At 43.7% G+C, this 14,881-nt stretch overlaps 1 protein-coding gene across 1 annotated transcript in view; it reads left to right on the forward strand.

Moving 5' to 3' along the window:
• The first annotated feature begins 12,924 nt into the window (after positions 1–12,924).
• LOC112104914 (cytosolic phospholipase A2 zeta-like) overlaps positions 12,925–14,881 on the forward strand; it is a 37,649-nt gene continuing 35,692 nt past the window's right edge. Inside the window, exon 1 of the mRNA XM_026651450.1 lies at positions 12,925–13,035. Within this exon, the coding sequence (XP_026507235.1) occupies positions 12,925–13,035 (111 nt within the window). The remainder of the gene's footprint in view (positions 13,036–14,881) is intronic.

Genomic DNA, 14,881 nt, shown 5'->3' on the forward strand with positions numbered 1-14,881 from the left:
CAAAGTGGCTGATGCACTCTCCCATGAAAGTTTTCCAGAATTAACTGGTTAAATTGTCCTTGAAATGTGAAAAATATTATTAGTTTTTGCATAACCAGTACTATATGTAAAGGTGCATGTGTTTTATTAATCTGTTTATCCTAAAGTTCTAGGAAGAAATCACAGCCAGTGCGGTCCAACAGTGTCTGAGATTTGGGGGGGCATGTCATAGACAGTTAAGGGTTAATGCCTCTCTTACCTGTAAAGGGCTAAGAAGTTCACCTAGCCTAGCTGACACCTGACCAGAGGAACCAATGGGGGGGGACAAGATTTTTCAAGAGGAAGGAGGGAAGTTTTCCTTTGTTCAGTCAGTTCATTAAGTTTTGTGCTGGAGAGAAAAGATCCAGAAATCAGCCTCCTATCAGAGTAGTGAGTATTAGAGAAGAAATAAATAGGTTTATGTTTATTTTCTTTTATGACTTGTCTTGTGCATTAGAGGGATAATCAAATTGACATTTCTTTTGTGTAACTAAGGTTTTGCCCTGGGAAACATCCTCTGTGTTTTGAATCTGTTGTCTGTGAGAGAAGCTTGTATGCTCTCTCCCAGAGGTTTTCCTTTCACCTTTTTTTCTTTAATTAAAAGCCTTCTTTTTAAGAACCTGATTGATTTTTTTCCTTGTTTTAAGATCCAAGGGGGTTGGATCTGGACTCACCAGGAACTGGTGGGGAAAAGGAGGGGGGATGGTTAATTTCTCCTTGTTTTAAGATCCAAGAGTTTGGATCGGTGTTCACCAGGAACTTGGAGAAGTCTCTCAAGGCTACCCAGGGAAGGGTTATAGTACTTGGGAGGGAGATATTTGGGGGGGGAAACAGTTTCCAAATGACTCATAAATGATTTGGTGGTGGCAGCATACTAATCTACGCTGGTAATTAAGCTTAGGGGGTTCTCATGCAGGTCCCCACATCTGTACCCTAAAGTTCAGAGTGGGGGTGAAACCTATGACACAGCCCCATTGCAACTATTACCTGTACTTGGAGAAGCATTCCATAGGGTTGCAATGGACATTACTGGTCCAGTCCCTAAGCCATCCAAAAATGTGAAAAATATATATTGGTGGTAGTCAACTTTGCCACTGAATACCCAGAGGCAGCGGCTCTAGCTAATATAGAAGCAGAAACAGTGGCAAATGTGTAAGTCCTTTACATATTTACTAGGGTGGGTTTTCCAAAAGAAATACTGTCAGATTGTGGGTCAAATTTCATGTCCCACACATACTCTCAGTATGTATACAAGAAGGCAAGGAACTGGGATGTGCTACTGCTTTACCTATTGTTTGCTTACAAAGACGTGTACCCTAAGAATTGACAGAGTTTGCCCCATTTGACCTCTTATACAGAAGGAAGGTGAGAAGCCGCCTAGATCTGATCAGCGATTTGTGGGAAGGTAACATTGACTCAGAAGGGGAACCAGTGACTGAATTTGTATCTAAGTTCAGGGCAGAGCTATTGAACAGCATCACCTTGGAGAAAGTCAAGCTGTATAAAAAGCATAGTGAAAGAGTCTTTGATGTAGATGATGTGGTTCTGGTATGAACCCCTGTAAAAAAGCATAAAAGGTAGAACTCATGGGAGGGTCTCTTTGAGGTGATGAAATTAAATCACTTACAAAGGTCCGAAACCCTATGGTCAAGACCCACCCAAAGGGTATGTATTAACAGATTGAAAGCTTACCGTAACAGGGAGGCTGTAGTGAACATGATATACTGTGCAGGTGAGGACCACAAAGTATCACCTCTCCTAGACTTAATATCTGAGAATAGGCGGGGGACATACACCCCTTTAGATTAATTTTAAGTGAAGAGTTAACCCCACTGAAAAGAAGGAAATCATGGCTGTGTTACAAAGCCAAAAAAGGGCATTTTCTAACAAATTCACCTGAGAGAACATCACATTGATACCAGTGAGGAACACCCACTAACTAACAGGGCTTACAGAACAACAGGGACAATGAGGGAATGGATCAAGGGGGAGGTGCAAAGAAAGCATGCTAAACATATAATTGTATACATAGAATTGTAGCAGTCAGACAGCACCTGGGTTTCCCCAGTTGTCCTAGTCCCCAAGAAAGACCGTACCATAAGTTTTTGTGTGGATTATAGAAAACGTAATGCTCTTATAGTTCCAGTTACTTACCCTATGCCTTGTGTGGAGATATGTTAAATATTTAGCTCTGCTAAGCATATCTAACTACTGTGGATTTAACCAAAGGATACTAGCAAATTCCTTGGGACACTGAGTCACAGAAAAGGTCTGCATTCATTACCAATTTTAGACTTTTTAAGTTTACGGTACTCGTGATGCTTTGAAGTTCAACCCAGACCAGTAAGAGGTTGTCACCACCTGCCCTGCAACTGTGGGTGCTCTAAATGCTATGCCACTGTGACTCACAACACTGACACCAGCAGTCGGCCTACAAGCATGCAGGTGTCACTCTGGGTTTCACCACCCAGGTAGCTTTTGCAGAGTGACCCAACAGCATCCCAATCCTGCATTTCCCTGGAACTGTCTGCCTCTGCCTCTCCTGGAGCACTATTAGAAATAATTAAGTTTGTTGCTCCTTTAAAGAGTCAGTACACTGCAACTCATTAATTTAACTGGTGTTTGACAAACACTCTTGTTATAATCACAGCATTGAATTTTTTTAAAGTAAAAGTAAAACAAATTTATTAAACAAAAAGTCATTGGTTTAAGTGATATTAATAAGGAATAAAGATAGAAGCTTCACTTAATTTTGGCAAGTTACAATCTTTGTCTAAGCAGGTTTCTTACCTAAACTTAGTTCCCAGAGACTTCTATCCACTTGATTGAAGGACCCAATGGTCTGTGATTTCAAAGCCCTGACCCCATGAATCCCTCAAGTAATGAACTCATCTTTTTGCCCCCCTTATATCATCCCAAAGTTCATTGTCTCTATTGTAAGAGCCGGGAAGGAAAGCTGTTTTTCCCTTCCTGTGGGCTTTCCATCCCTTTGTTGATTCATATGTAAACAGGGCTTTCTTGTTTTGATTCCATACTGCTTAATTTACATCAGAGACCAGTAGATAGCTTCCTTCGCTCCTGTCTGCAAAAGACCCTGTTTCTCCCTACATTGGACAAAGACTTTAAAGCAGGTAAACTTTTTGGCCCGAAGGCCACATCTGGGTATGGAAATTGTATGGTGGGCCATGAATGCTCACGAAATTGGGGGTTGGGGTGTGGGAGGGCAGGAGGGCTCCAGCTGGGGGTGTGGGCTCTGGGGTGGGGCTGGGAATGGGTTGGGGATGCAGGAGGGTGCTCCAGGCTGGGACTGAGGAGTTTGGAGGGTGGGAGGGGGATCAGGGCTGGGTCAGGCTGTGGGCAGTGTTTACCTCAAGCAGCTCCCAGAAACAGTGGCATGTCCCCCCTCTGCGCGCTGCCCTGTCTGCAGGTGCTGCCCCTGCAGCTCCCTTTGGCTGTGGTTCCTGGCCAATGGGAGCTGCGGGGGTGGTGCTTGGCGTGGGGGCAGTGTATGGAGCCCTCTGGCTGCCCCTACGTGTAGAAGCTGGAGGGGGTACGTGCCGCTGCTTCCGGGAGCTGTGCGGAGTGGGGCAAGCCCCTGACCCCACTCTCTGGCTGGAGCGGGGCAAGCCCCAGGCCCCACTTCCCGGCGGGAGCTCGAGGGCTGGATGTGGCTCCCAGGCCGTAGTTTGCCCACCTCTGCTTTAAAGCATAATATCAGTGAGTATCCATTATTCCTCATAATGTTAATACATGTATTTTGCAACTATATTAATCCCCAGTGTGTCACAGGCTTTCACAAAAGATCTTACGCGATACACTTGTATAATACAGTAATATTGTATAGATTCAGTTGCTTATCAATTGAAGTTCAGGCCCCCTTTCTTTAGACCAGTAAGTGTTTGAACTGTATTCTCAGATGGTTCCTTTTCTCCTGGTGGGAAGAGATGCCATGCAGTCTGGTGAACACTTCATGCTGGATCCTCCCTGTATTAGCATGATGTATTTGTTTACCTTTTATGTAAATGCATCTCCAATGTCTGACTTACATTCAAGCAGGCACAACCACATTCTTTTGCCTAGGATAGGGTACCTTATATCCTGCCTGCCCCACATTTTAAGAACATAATTTCAGCATGTTTGTAATTTTGCATATGTTACCTGTACATACACCATGCAATAATATTAGTCATCAGTGAGTTAAGTTTTCCAGTGATATATTTTACATGCCACCTGTTGAGTATATATCATGACAGCATGTTGTTAGATGTAGTGAGTACGTCAGGCCTGACGAGTTGCTGACACAGGGTAGTGAACCACCAATGGGCCTCTGTGTCACAGTGCTATTCTTTGAATTAATTAATACAGGTGCTGCATTCCAGAGCCTGGTTAATCGAGTATTACATGGGTTCCAGGACTTTGCTCTCAGCTACATACATGATATTGCTATATTTAGCAATTCCTGCGAGGAACACAAAACACATGTGAGGAAGGTTTTGTAGGGAGGCAGCCCTCACTTTCTTCCAGACCACATCGCATGATCCATTGTCTACAGCCAAGCTCTAAGATACAACCGCATTTGCTTCAATCCCTCAGACAGAGACAAACACCTACAAGATCTCTGTCAAGTGTTCTTAAAACTACAATACGCACCTGCTGAAGTGAAGAAACAGATTCACAGAGCCAGAAGAGTACCTAGAAGTCACCTACTACAGGACAGGCCCAACAAAGAAAGTAACAGAACGCCACTAGCCATCACCTTCAGCCCCCAACTAAAACCTCTCCAGCGCATCATCAAGGATCTACAACCTATCCTGAAGGACGATCTTGCTCTCACAGATCTTGGGAGACAGGCCAGTCCTCGCTTACAGACAGCCCCCCAAACTGAAGCAAATACTCACCAGCAACCACACACCACATAACAAAAAAACTTCAAAAACAGACTCCAATGAGAAACTGCAGAACTGGAATTAATTTGCAAACTGGACACCATTAAATTAGGCTTGAATAAAGACTGGGAGTGGATGGGTCATTACACAAACTAAAAACTATTTCCCCATGCTAATTTTTCCCCTATGGTTACTCACACCTTCTTGTCAACTGTTTGAAATGGGCTATCCTGATTACCACTAGAAAAGTGTTTTTTTTCCTCCTGCTGATAATAGCTCACCTTCATTGATTAGTCTCATTAGAGTTGGTACCGCAACACCCATTTTTTCATGTTGTGTGTGTATGTATATATATCTATCTTCCTACTGTATTTTCCACTGCATGCATCTGATACAGTGGGTTTTAGCCCATGAAAACTTATGCCCAAATAAATCCGTTAGTCTCTAAGGTGCCACAAGTACTCCTCGTTCTTTTTGTTGATACAGACTAACACAGCTACCACTCTGAAATCAGCCCTCACTAGGTACATCTACACTGTAAAAAATAAAAAACCATCTGGTGCCAGCGAGTCCTAGAGTTCAGGTCAATTGACTCAGCCGCACAGTGCTCATGCTACGGGACTAAAACTAGCAGTATAGACATTGCTACTCGGGCTGCAGCCCAGGCTCTGAGACCCACCCTTCTCACCAGGTTTCAGAGCCCAGGCTCCAGCCCAAGGGGGAACATCTCTACTGCTAGTTTTAACCCCAAAGTGCGAGCCTGAGTCAATTGACTTGGGCTCTGGGACTTGCTGCTGCATTTTTTGTTTTGTTCGTTTGCTACCCCCACAGTACGCTGACATGTTGATTGTGGGCATGTCTACACTGCAAAGATTCCTTACCTGGGGGCCAAATCCACCTCAGACTTGTTCCTACAACTAAAAAAAAATTAGTTCAATCTTTTACAGGTCTGGCTAACTATAGAAAATGTTGTGGAAGGTTTCAGTGATATTATTGTTGCTATCACAAGTCTGTGCCAGAAAAAATGCTTTGGGCAGACACCTGTCTAAAGGGTTTTGATACAATGAAACAAATTTTATCAAAGAAATCTATTTTGGCTAGTTCAGATTTTAAGAAAATGTTTGAATTCTGCACTGGTGCATCCAACATGGGTCTTGGAGCCATATTGATGCAAACAGAGGAAGATAACAGGGAATACCCCATTATGTTTCTGATCAAACTGTCTCTCACTGAACAGAATTACTCTGTCACAGAAAAAGTGTGTTATGCTATTGTGTGGACTGTAAAACACCCCAGATACTACCTATTCAATAACTAGTTCATGGTGTTAACAGACCATTTGCCATTCATATGGCTCCATAGAACAAAAGGAACTGACTCCAGATTGCTATGCTGAAGCATAATTTTGCAGGAGTATGATATAGAGATTAAACATATTGAGCGGTGGGAGATCAAGGTATCTAGAAAGGAGGGGCAGAGGTGAAGCTTATTTTATAGCCAGTGGACAAAACTCCAGCACCAAACTCATAAGAGGGATGTGACAATCAGGATCCAGACACCCCACGGGGAGAGCAGAAGGTTTAAACCCCAAAAATGAGCAGTTAACCCAGCTGATTGCATATGGTGGTATTGTATTATAAAAACATTTGAGTAAGGTCTTTTATGGAAACTTGTAATGTTCTGAACTTGATGATATGGCTTCTAAGAGGAGTAGTGCGGGCAAAAACCCTAACTTGTTTCAAGACTGAGCTTGACAAGTTTATGGAGGGGATGGTATGATGAGATTGCCTACAATGAGAAGTGGGCCACCTGCGACTGCTATTAGCAAATATCTCCAATGACTGGAGATGGGATACTAGATAGGGAGAGGTCTGAGTTACTACAGAGAATTCTTTCCCAGGTATCTGGTTGGTGGGTCTCCCACATGCTCAGGGTCCAACTGATCGCCATATTTAGTATCATGAAGGAATTTTCTGCCAGGTCAGATTGGCAGACACCCGAGGGGGTGGTGGGGGTCACTTTCCTCTGCAGCACAGGGCACGTGGGTAACTTGCTGGTTTGAACTAGAGTAAATGGTGGATTCTGTTTACCTTTAAGTCTTTAAATCAAGACTTGAGAACTTCAGTATCTCAGCCAGAGGATATGGGCGTATTGCCAGAGTGGCCTGTGACATGCAGAAAGTCAGACTAGACAATCATGATGATCCCTTCTGGCCTTGAAGTCTGAGTAATGAGATACAGATACAGACTGTGATTATGAATCTGTATATTTGTGTTATAGAAAGCTGTGCTCATAATCTATACTACAACTTCAACAACATCTCACAGCAGGGCTGTGAGCAGTCAAGTGGAGAGGGAAACCTCCCAAGCCAGGTGTTTACACAAAACTGGCTTCAAATAACTACTCATTGTTGAGCCAAGGAAAAGACAAGGATGGATCATTAGATTAATGGAAAGAGAGAATTTCCCCACTCTGAATAACCATGAGTTACCATGGACCGAGAGAGGGGGGAAAAAATGAATAGAAAGATAACAAGTCTTTTAAAGCAGGCTAGGGACTTAAATCTCTTACCAAGAACTTGGGAGACAACAGGAGGCTGTCCATGAACACTGCATCCCTCCTATAGTTAGGGTGTTCTCTGAGAAATTGTTGAAAGGCAATTGATAACTGGTATTAGAAAAGAGATTTTATCTAATGTGAAAGTAAAACTGGAGGTTGAATTTTTGTTTATTTTATTTGTAACTTTTCTGTTTGCTTTCCCTTACTATTTCAACTTTGAATCTGTGGTTTTTCTATCACAGAAACTTTGTGTTTAATTTTACCCCAAGCTGGTCTCTGGTGTGCAAACCCTTTAGATGGTTCCTGTGACAATCGGGGTCCATATGCACTCTGGGCAGCTAACCCACAGAGCACCTCTTTCTCTTCTGCTGCTAAGCCTTGTGGGAAGGTGGAGGGGGTCGCAGAGCATCCTGGGTCCTGTTGCAGTGACCTGTGATGCATTGCTTCGCATCCCAGCAACCCCTGTGCTTCCGTCCACATTTGGTGCCATCTTTCAACGGTTTGTGTACTGCGCGCTCTGCCTCTTTCAGGCTGCAGGAATGGATCCCGAACCATAGGCGCTGACTCCATGGGTGCTCGGGGCTGGAGCACCCAGGGGAAAAATTTGTGGGTGCCCGGCCCCCCACCCCAGCTCACCTCCACTCCACCTCCTCCCTTGAACACACCATGGCTCCACTTCTCCCCCCTCCCTCCCAGCGCTTCCCACCACGAAACAGCTGTTTTGTGGTGGCGAGCACTGGGAGGGAGGGAGGAAGAGGGGGAAACGTGGCGGGCTCGGGGAAGAGGCAGGGCCGGGGTGGAGATTTGGGGAAGGGGTCCAATAGGGGCAGGGAGGGGGCAGAGTTGGGGTGGGGATTATGGGGAAGAGGTTGGAATGGGGGTGAGGCGCGGGCGGGGTGGAGGCGAGGCAGGGTGGGGGGCAAGCACCCACCAGCGCCTGGAAAAGTTGGCGCCTATGTCCCGAACTGCTGACCAGTAAGCTGCTCGCTCTGACCAACACGTCACGAGTGGCAGTGGAGTTATTCCTTAAACTACAAAGGCAAGAGGAGTGCGACATTGATCTCGCCAGGTGTAGTAGCTATGACACGAGATTGCTTGTGGGATTCACTGAGGTGCTGACCACAGTGGAACGCCACTTTGGGCTCGGGAAAAAGGCACTGAGTGGTGGGATCACATCGTGATGCACATCTGGGATGACGAGCAGTGGCTGCAGCACTTTCGGATGAGCCACATTCATGGCACTGTATGATGAGCTTGCCCCAGCCCTGTGGCGCAAGGATACGAGAATGAGAGCTGCCCTGCCATTGGAGAAGCGCATGGCAATTGCACTGTGGAAGCTGGCTATTCCAGACTGCTACCGATCGGTCACTAACCAGTTTGGAGTGGGAAAGTTGACCGTTGGACTTGTGTTTACAGAAGTGTGAAGGGCCCAGCTTTGATGGCAGCATTGCCGCCAACAGCAGCAGCACAAAAGTAAGGCTAGCAATACCACAACCCCTGCCCCCTGCAATAACCTTGTGACCCCCCCACAACTCCTTTTTTGGTCAGGACCCCTAAAATTACAACACCATGAAATTTCAGATTTAAATAGCTGAAATGATGAATTATATGATTTTTAAAACCCCATGACTGTGAAATTGACCAAAATGGACCGTGAATTTGGTAGGACCCTATTTGTTGCCAGTACTGTGGTATTTAAGGATATAGAGGAATCAGAATGATGAATTTTCAGCCCAGTGCAGGGATTTCAGTATAAGTAGTGTGGGGCTAGTCTAAACTCCAAGTTCTGATGAATAGCCAGAAAAATGTTTTTGGAAACTCCTTCCCCTCCACCATTGAGCAAATTTCTGTTCACAATAGAATATTTCGAATCTTAGAGTAAAATGTAATCACCACCAAAGATGATGAAAAATTGGTTAAACCAATAGATTAATTGCAATCAATATCCACAGTTCCTGTGTAATATGTATCCTTATACTATAATATAAAAGGGCAGAACAGATTTTGCCATAAAAATATATTATCTAAAGTAAGAGAGGAGCAAGAGAGAACCCATCTTTTTTGTAGTTTATTCACTTCTATAGGAATACTTAGTATGAGTAAGAGTTACAGGATAGGGTCTTGTTAATTTAAAGATGAAACAAAATGTCTAAGAGCCAAAATGTCATAAGTTGCAACAAAGTGGGAAACTCCACTATCTATGGAAGCTGCATAAATTTCAAACCCCGTAGACAGATTCAATGGCTGTGCCTGCTGTTGCAGGAGCCTATTGCTGAAAGCAGGTGTCTGCTATAGAATTCTGTTGGGCAGGGATAGTCCATAGGTGGACTATGGGCCAAATTGGGACCACCAGACGCTTTTGTACGGACTATCAAATCTTTTTATTTACTTAATAATAAATAATGATAATATTATTTATTTTGTTATTGTTGTTTTTATTATTATTTGCTCTGGAGTCTGGACCTTGACTATACCTTGACCAAGAAATTTGGACCTTGACAAAAAATAATTAACTACCCCTGCTGCAGGGCTATGTGTGGCATTTCAATAATACAACACAATTACTCTTACATTTTTGTGTCTTTCTAATTTATATATTTGTTTTCAGTATTGGGTCTGATCATGCACAATCTCTGTTCGCAGTGGTTGTGCAGATTGGTCTTTTTATAGGAATCACCACTCTTGGACTTATTCTGGCTGTTGCATAAGAAAATATTGGGCAGAGCCCATCTATTTTGGGAGGGGTGGTTGAGTGTTTATCTAGCAAAGCAGTTTCACACTAGTTTCTCTTCCTCTCACTCAAGTACATCACCTCCACCAAATATCTTATCTGGTCCCACCCATCCAAGAATTCCAACATTCAAGGCATGCCAGCATTCCTTGAAACACAATCCCTCCAGTGATAACTTGTTGCAATGCTATTTGTTTATTACAGCTACTGCAAATTCTTTCATGTCTAATTGTGTAATTTGATCAAAATAAATCATGATTTGGCTGGATTTGTTCCTTTCATTTGTTCCTTGCAAACATCTGGAAGATAAGGTGATAAGTAACAGCATGGATTTGTCAAGAACAAATCGTGTCAAACCAACCTGACTGCTTTCTTTGACAGCATAACAAGCCTTGTGGATGGGGGGAAGCAGTAGACATGGTATATCTTGACTTTAGTAAAGCTTTTGATAGTGTCTCATGTGACCTCCTCGTAAACAAACTAGGGAAATGCAACCTAGATGGAGCTACTATAAAGTAGGTGCAAAACTGGTTGGAAAACTGTTCCCAGAGAGTTATCAGTGGTTCACAGTCATGCTGGAAAGGCATAATGAGTGGGGTCCTGTAGGGATCAGTTGTGGGTCTGGTTCCGTTCAATATTTTCATCAGTGATGTAGATAATGGCATAGAGAGTACACTTATAAAGTTTGTGGACGATACCAAGCTGGGAGGGGTTGCAAGTGCTTTGGAGGATAGGATTAAAATTCAAAATGATCTGGACAAACTGGAGAAATGGCCTAAAGTAAATAGGATGAAATTCAATAGGGACAAATGCAAAGTACTCCACTTAGGAAGGAACAATCAGTTGCACACATACAAAATGGGAAATGACTGCTTAGGAAGGAGTACTGCGGAAAGGGATCTGGGGGTCATAGTGGACCACAAGCTAAATATGAGTCAACAGTGTAACACTGTTGCTAAAAAAATGAACATAATTCTGGGATGTATTAGAAGGAGTGTTGTAAGCAAGACATGAAGGTAATTCTTCCACTCTACTCCACACTGACTAGGTCTCAACTGGAGTATTGTGTCCAGTTCTGGGCACCACATTTCCGGAAAGATGTGGACAAATTGGAGAAAGTCCAGAGAAGAGCCACAAAAATGATCTAGAAAGGTCTAGAAAACATGACCTATGAGGGAAGATTGGAAAAAAAAAATTGGGTTTGTTTCTTCTAGAAAAGAGAAGACGGAGGGGACATGATAACAGTTTTCAAGTACATAAAAGGTTGTTACAAAGAGGAGGGAGAAGAATTGTTCTTGTTAACCTCTGAGAATAGGACAAGAAGCAATGGTCTTAAATTGCAGCAAGGGAGGTGTAGGTTGGACATTAGGAAAAAGTTCCTGTCAGGGTGGTTAAGCACTGGAATAAATTGCCTAGGGAGCTTGTGGAATCTCCATCATTGTAATTTTTTAAGAGCAGGTTGGACAAACACATGTCAGGGATGGTCTAGATAATACTTAGTCCCGCCATGAGTGCAGGGGACTGGACTAGATGACCTTTCAAGGTCCCTTCCAGTCCTATGATTCAAAGCCATGGTGCTAATTGCTCAGGCTTCCATTATCTTTTAGGCACTTTCAGATGTGTGTTGCTCAGTTTGTCCTATTATTTTACTAGGGAATTAAGTTAGATTCAGGACAAATAACTAGGTGGCTTGAAGTTTGGCTTTACAATGTATGAGGTTTCCCCGGTTCTCTCTACCTTTTAAAAATTAATTGCCAGTAGTTCAGAAAATTCATTAACAAATACCCTTAAAGCCCTGGGATAAAATCTGGCACTATTGATTGTTTATATTTTTTCCAAAGTATTCTAGTACCTATTTTTAATATTTTTTACAGCATCTAATCCAATGCTTATTGAAGTCAATGGCAATGGATGTTGGATTGGGTCCATACTGAGAAGGGACCAAATTGTGCTTGCATTGCCCACCGAAGTAATCTCATGAAGTCAAAGAGTTTTACTTACATGAGAAAAGTGAGCAGAATTTGGCCCAAGGTCTCAATCCCATTCTAATTGTCCGAACCCCTCTTGATTTTTATTTGCAGTAAATTTGGTGGCTGTTTTTTTTTAAATCCCAAACTTCAGTGTCTCAGCTATTAACAACTGTTATTTTTAACTAATAATTTCCTCTGCCTCCTTCCTCATTACCCCCCCACCCCATAATAGACGTAAATATCTTCCTTATCCCCTTAATTCTTTGGATTCTTAACTTTGATTGTTATCTAGTCTTTCTTTATTGCCTTCCACCAGAGGATCTCAAAGCACTTTACAGACACTAATTAACTGTGACATAAGGATTTCTCTGTATTTCAACAGACCCGGAAATTGAAGCCCAGAGAAGTCGTGACTTGCCCAAAGTCACAGAACAAGTTTGTGGTAGAGTCTGAAGGAAACATAGTGCTTCTTGTCAGACCCTCTTTCCGCTTGCTCGAGCTACTTTATTTGCCACCCTTATGTTTTACTGCTAGTGTTTGGAAAAACCTGCCAGTGAGGCTGTGAACTGGATTGTTCGGCAACTCCAAGCCACGCCCCCAGCCGCCCGTGATTGCTTCTCCCTGTCGGAGCAGAGCTGTGGGTGTAACTCAGGACAAAGCTACAGCAGTTCAGAGGAGTGAGGAGAAGCAGCCGGTCACATTCCAGTGACTTGGTGTTTTCACTCCTGTTGGTTTACCTCAGGGTTTGGGAAGGTCTCCCATGTTCCGTGCTGTGCTGCTTAGCCGGGTGTCACCCCGAATGTTCCCACTTCTGGCTGCTGTGCTATTCCAGAGGAAAAAGAGGAAGAATACCGGGCTCTCTCACTGGCAGGTAATGTAAACTTTTGCCCTTTGTGTCATCACCCACATGATAAAGAAGCAACTAAAAGTTATGACACATGCATAAAAGCAGCCCTAGAACAGGGTGAGCACAGCCTTTGTCACGTGTGGGAGAAGCTACCTAACGCTGAGTTTGGATAGCGAAGGTGATGATAGTGACTGGGCTTAGCTGCTCATTCCTAGACTCTGGGCTTCGTAGGTCGGAGTCTGTTTGGCAATGTATGGTGAAATTTTAAAAAGTGCTCTGTGTGGCCTTAAGTCAGCTCCCATTGAAGTCAGGGGTGGTGAAACTCCCATTGACTTCAGTGGGAGCAAAGTTAAGGAAATGCTTTTGCAAATCTCATCTATAGTCTATTTTGTCTATAAAGAAGCAGAGCAATTCTGTGCATTTCCTTTTCTTCGCTCCACAGGCTAACGGGAGTTTACAGTCTGAATCCAATAAAGTATGGCAAGGATTTAGCCCAGACTAAGCCCTTGTCTAAACTACCAATACAACCATGTCCGGTAACTTGGTAATTAGTTGTTCCTTACCTTGCAAGCAGAGTTCCAATATGTAGTGCAGAGTGGCTGTTAACCTTGTTTTACAGTCAGGCTAAAGCTCCTGTTAAGATCCAGTCTGCATGACATATTAGAATCATACTTGCTTTGTAACCAAGTTAGGGGGTAGCCCACTTTTAACCAGGTTCCTTCATGTGGTTATATTTGTAGTGTAGATGAGGCCTGATGGAGGAGGCAAATAGTAAAAGTTACAGAAAAAATCATGAGATGTTTGCTATGTGCATGTCATTGTTGGTTCCTGCTTGATTTATGTAAATCTATGATTTTGTTCATTTTAAATTTGTTTTTTAATTTGTTATATTTAATACAGGGTTGGGAAGAGCAAAGTCAGGCAAGAGGGCAGAATTGTTACTGAACATCAGTGCTTTGCGGTCTAACCAGGGATTCATCAGGAGTGTGAAGCTGTCATTTTTGGAGACTTGCTAGTTTGAAATTTTAGCCAATACCTGCCACATTAACTATTTACAGGCAAAATGTTGCTGTTGAGAATTAGAGGTGCACAGATGCTGTCCCTTTGGTTTATTCAGATTCAAACCCACCGAGTTTCACTTAGCGGTTTCAGGCTCATCCAAACTCAGATAGCAAACCTGGCAATTTTCTGTGCTTGTTATGCTTAGCAATTCATTGAGCCAGAAGACCTGTCGTGGACCCGTCCATTGTGTTTTGTGATGAAACTCATTCCCTCCAAAAATGTGCTTATCCAGAGGCAGATTGAAAAGATGTAAGATTTGCAGGATCTGAAATTGCCTCAAACAAAAGTGATGATTTAATCTTTAGGTTTGAATCCAAAAGAAGCAGAGTTAAGGTTGGTATGTGCTTTGAAAATTGATTTTTTTATTCAGCACTAGTGAGTATCATTTTAGGGTGAAAATTGTTCAAGGGCCTACAAAAGGCTACCCCACTGTGTGTGTGAAGGGGGGGTCTCTGCATTCAGGGCCGGCTCTGGCTTTTTTGCCGCCCCAGGCAAAAAAGCCTCCCGCCGGGGAGCGCGGCAGGGGAGGGCGCCGAGCCCGGCTGGGGCCCCGCTCTCCCTGGCCGGCCGGAGTGCCTAGGGTTACCATACGTCTGGTTTTTCCCGGACATGTCCGGCTTTTTGGTAATCAAACCCCCGTCCGGGGGGAATTGCCAAAAAGCTGAACATGTCCGGGAAAATACCAGCCGGGCACTTCCCCTCCCGCGGCTGCTCTGCTCCTCCCCAGACTCTTCGGCTCTGTTTAAGAGCCGAGCTGCCCGAGCGCTCCGGCTTCGGGCAGCTTGGCTCTTAAACAGAGCCGAAGAGT

The sequence above is a fragment of the Terrapene carolina genome, unplaced genomic scaffold (assembly GCF_002925995.2).
Source record: "Terrapene carolina triunguis isolate 2854851 unplaced genomic scaffold, T_m_triunguis-2.0 Scaffold96, whole genome shotgun sequence".
Lineage (NCBI taxonomy): Eukaryota > Metazoa > Chordata > Testudines > Emydidae > Terrapene > Terrapene triunguis.